General features: G+C 57.2%; 1 protein-coding gene across 1 annotated transcript in view; it reads right to left on the reverse strand.

Annotated features, from left to right (window-relative positions):
• Positions 1-1,609: 1,609 nt before the first annotated feature.
• The window catches only part of MAD1L1 (mitotic arrest deficient 1 like 1), a 148,432-nt gene continuing 147,841 nt past the window's right edge, over positions 1,610-2,200 (reverse strand). The window contains exon 19 of the mRNA XM_004705883.2: positions 1,610-1,748. Coding sequence (XP_004705940.1) covers positions 1,610-1,748 — 139 coding nt within the window. The remainder of the gene's footprint in view (positions 1,749-2,200) is intronic.

Here is a 2,200-nt window from a genome sequence, read left to right on the forward strand (position 1 = left end):
AGGAGTTAAGATGCATCAATCGATGCAAATTAGATTTAATTAATCCTTTTCATCAGTTGCAAATATACCTTCTGAACCCTATTAAAAACATGAATATGCAAATATAGACCTTTTTAATTCTCATTTTCCAGGACTTGGTGTTGGGGTTTGATTAGTGAATTCCGTTAACAGCCTGTAAACCTGGAGCAAAATTAATTTCCATTTTAAGTTTGGAAAGGAAAAAAAAGGTAGGCAGAAAGGCAGGCCTGGAGGTTGTTGGTAATTAAGCTAATTATAGTGTCACATTAACGAGGCCACAGACCCAGTCCCCCTGGGGTGGGGGTGAGGCCGTAGGTGTCAATGACCTGGGCTGGGCATAAAAGGGTCCCAGGTGTGGGTGCCTCCAAATCCTCAGAGCACCCCAAGCACTCACAGGTTGGAGGACCCTCCTGTCAACCCATTTTCCAGATGTGGAGCCTGAGACAGAGACCTGAGCTTCCCAAGCCTGACTGGGGCAGAGCGAGCCTCCGCGCCCAGCACAGCCCTCTGCACACCCAGACTCTGGGCCCTGGCTGCAGCGACAGACCTGCCGGGTAGGAGGGCTGCCTCAGGAGGACCAGCTCTGGGGACCGGCTGGACCGTGTCCCTCCCAGCTTATCTGGAAGTAGGAAGGTCAGGAGACAGCTGGTGGAACTGCAGACAAGACAGAGGCCCAGCTGGCGAGGACGGAGCTCAGCATGCGTGGTGGGGGCTGGCGCTCTGGCACTGCCACGGGGGAGTCCAACCTGGGACCCCCATGCACCCGGGGTCCACAGACTCGGACCCAAACAGAGGGTCCTACGTCCTTCTTCCCTTAGACTGCTTCATGCCATGGGGACACTTTGGGATGAGCGGATAAATGGGTGCTGGCGCAGTGAGTACCTGCTTGGCTCTCACCACAGGGTCGGCCGTTCAAAACCACCAGCTGCTCCGTGGGAGAAAGAGGAGGCTGTCTGCTCCTGCAGTCACACCGGGCAGTTCTGTCCATCCTGCAGGGTTTCTGGGCCCCCAGCATGAGGAACATCCCCATGCATGCAGGTCACTCCTCAGGCAGAGCTGCGGGGTCAGGGCTCGTCCTCAGGTCAGCCGTTCAAGCCCACCAGCTACCCTTTACGAGGAAGAGGAGACTGCCTACCTCGGGGACCCAGTACAGACAGGCTCGCCATGAGTCGGAATCAGAATGGTGTGTGTTTAAATCTCATTTTACAAGAATTAAAAATACATCTGTAAAGCGGACGAGCTTTGAGACAGCAGGCTGGGCAGCAGCAGGTACCTGAGTGCAGGGTCTTTGGGCCCTCTCGCTACGACGCCGGAAAGGCGAGCCTCCTTGATCCATGCACACACGCACACACACAGACACACATGCACACACACAGACACACAGAGACATACATGCACACACGTACACAACTCAGAGATGCACAGAGACATACACACATATCGCACACATACACACACATATACATACACACAGTCACACACACATACACATACGCACACGCTCACACACAGACATATACACAGACGCACACACACACCTCCCCTGGGAAGGCTCTCTGCATGTGTCTCCTGGGTCTAGGAGGTTCTCAGCTCAGGGGTCCCAGGTCCAAAGGATATGCTCCTCATCCGACTCTTCTTTCAGGGAGGCACTGAGGCCCCGTCTCTGCTGGCTTCTCCCGAGGTCTCGTCTGGGCTGTGACTTGAGTAGGGTGTTGCAGCCCACGGGTCCCCTGACAGCGGAGGGGCAGGTGATGACATCATCGCATTGCTGGGTGGGGAAGAGCCTGTTGGGTGCTGCTGCTGGTTCAGCAGGTCTGGCACAGGGCCTGCCTTTCTGCACCCCAGGCCGGTGCCGCTGGGGGGACTGGGCGAACCGAGGACAGCATAAACCCCGAAACGTGGCGTCTCCAGGCGCCCAACAGACGCTCAGGCCCGGCGGGGAAGGGGCGTCTTCCCCGAGCCACGTCACATCTTGGCAACTGCAGCCCATCGCTGGGCACTAATCTCTGAAACTGGTCATCAGCGGCGGAAGGACGACTGAGCACTTGGCCGGGAAGGAGCTGGGGGGGGTCGCCCTGACAGCCGAGCCTTCTGTGTCCTGGACAGCCCCCACCCCACCCCACTACAGAAGGGGACGGCTCGCGGCCTCCTGTGCCCTCTGGGCCCCCAGCCACTCCCCAGG

The sequence above is a fragment of the Echinops telfairi genome, unplaced genomic scaffold, assembly GCF_000313985.2.
Source record: "Echinops telfairi isolate 266 unplaced genomic scaffold, ASM31398v2 ScPeMD7_5;HRSCAF=22, whole genome shotgun sequence".
NCBI classification, from domain to species: Eukaryota; Metazoa; Chordata; class Mammalia; order Afrosoricida; family Tenrecidae; genus Echinops; species Echinops telfairi.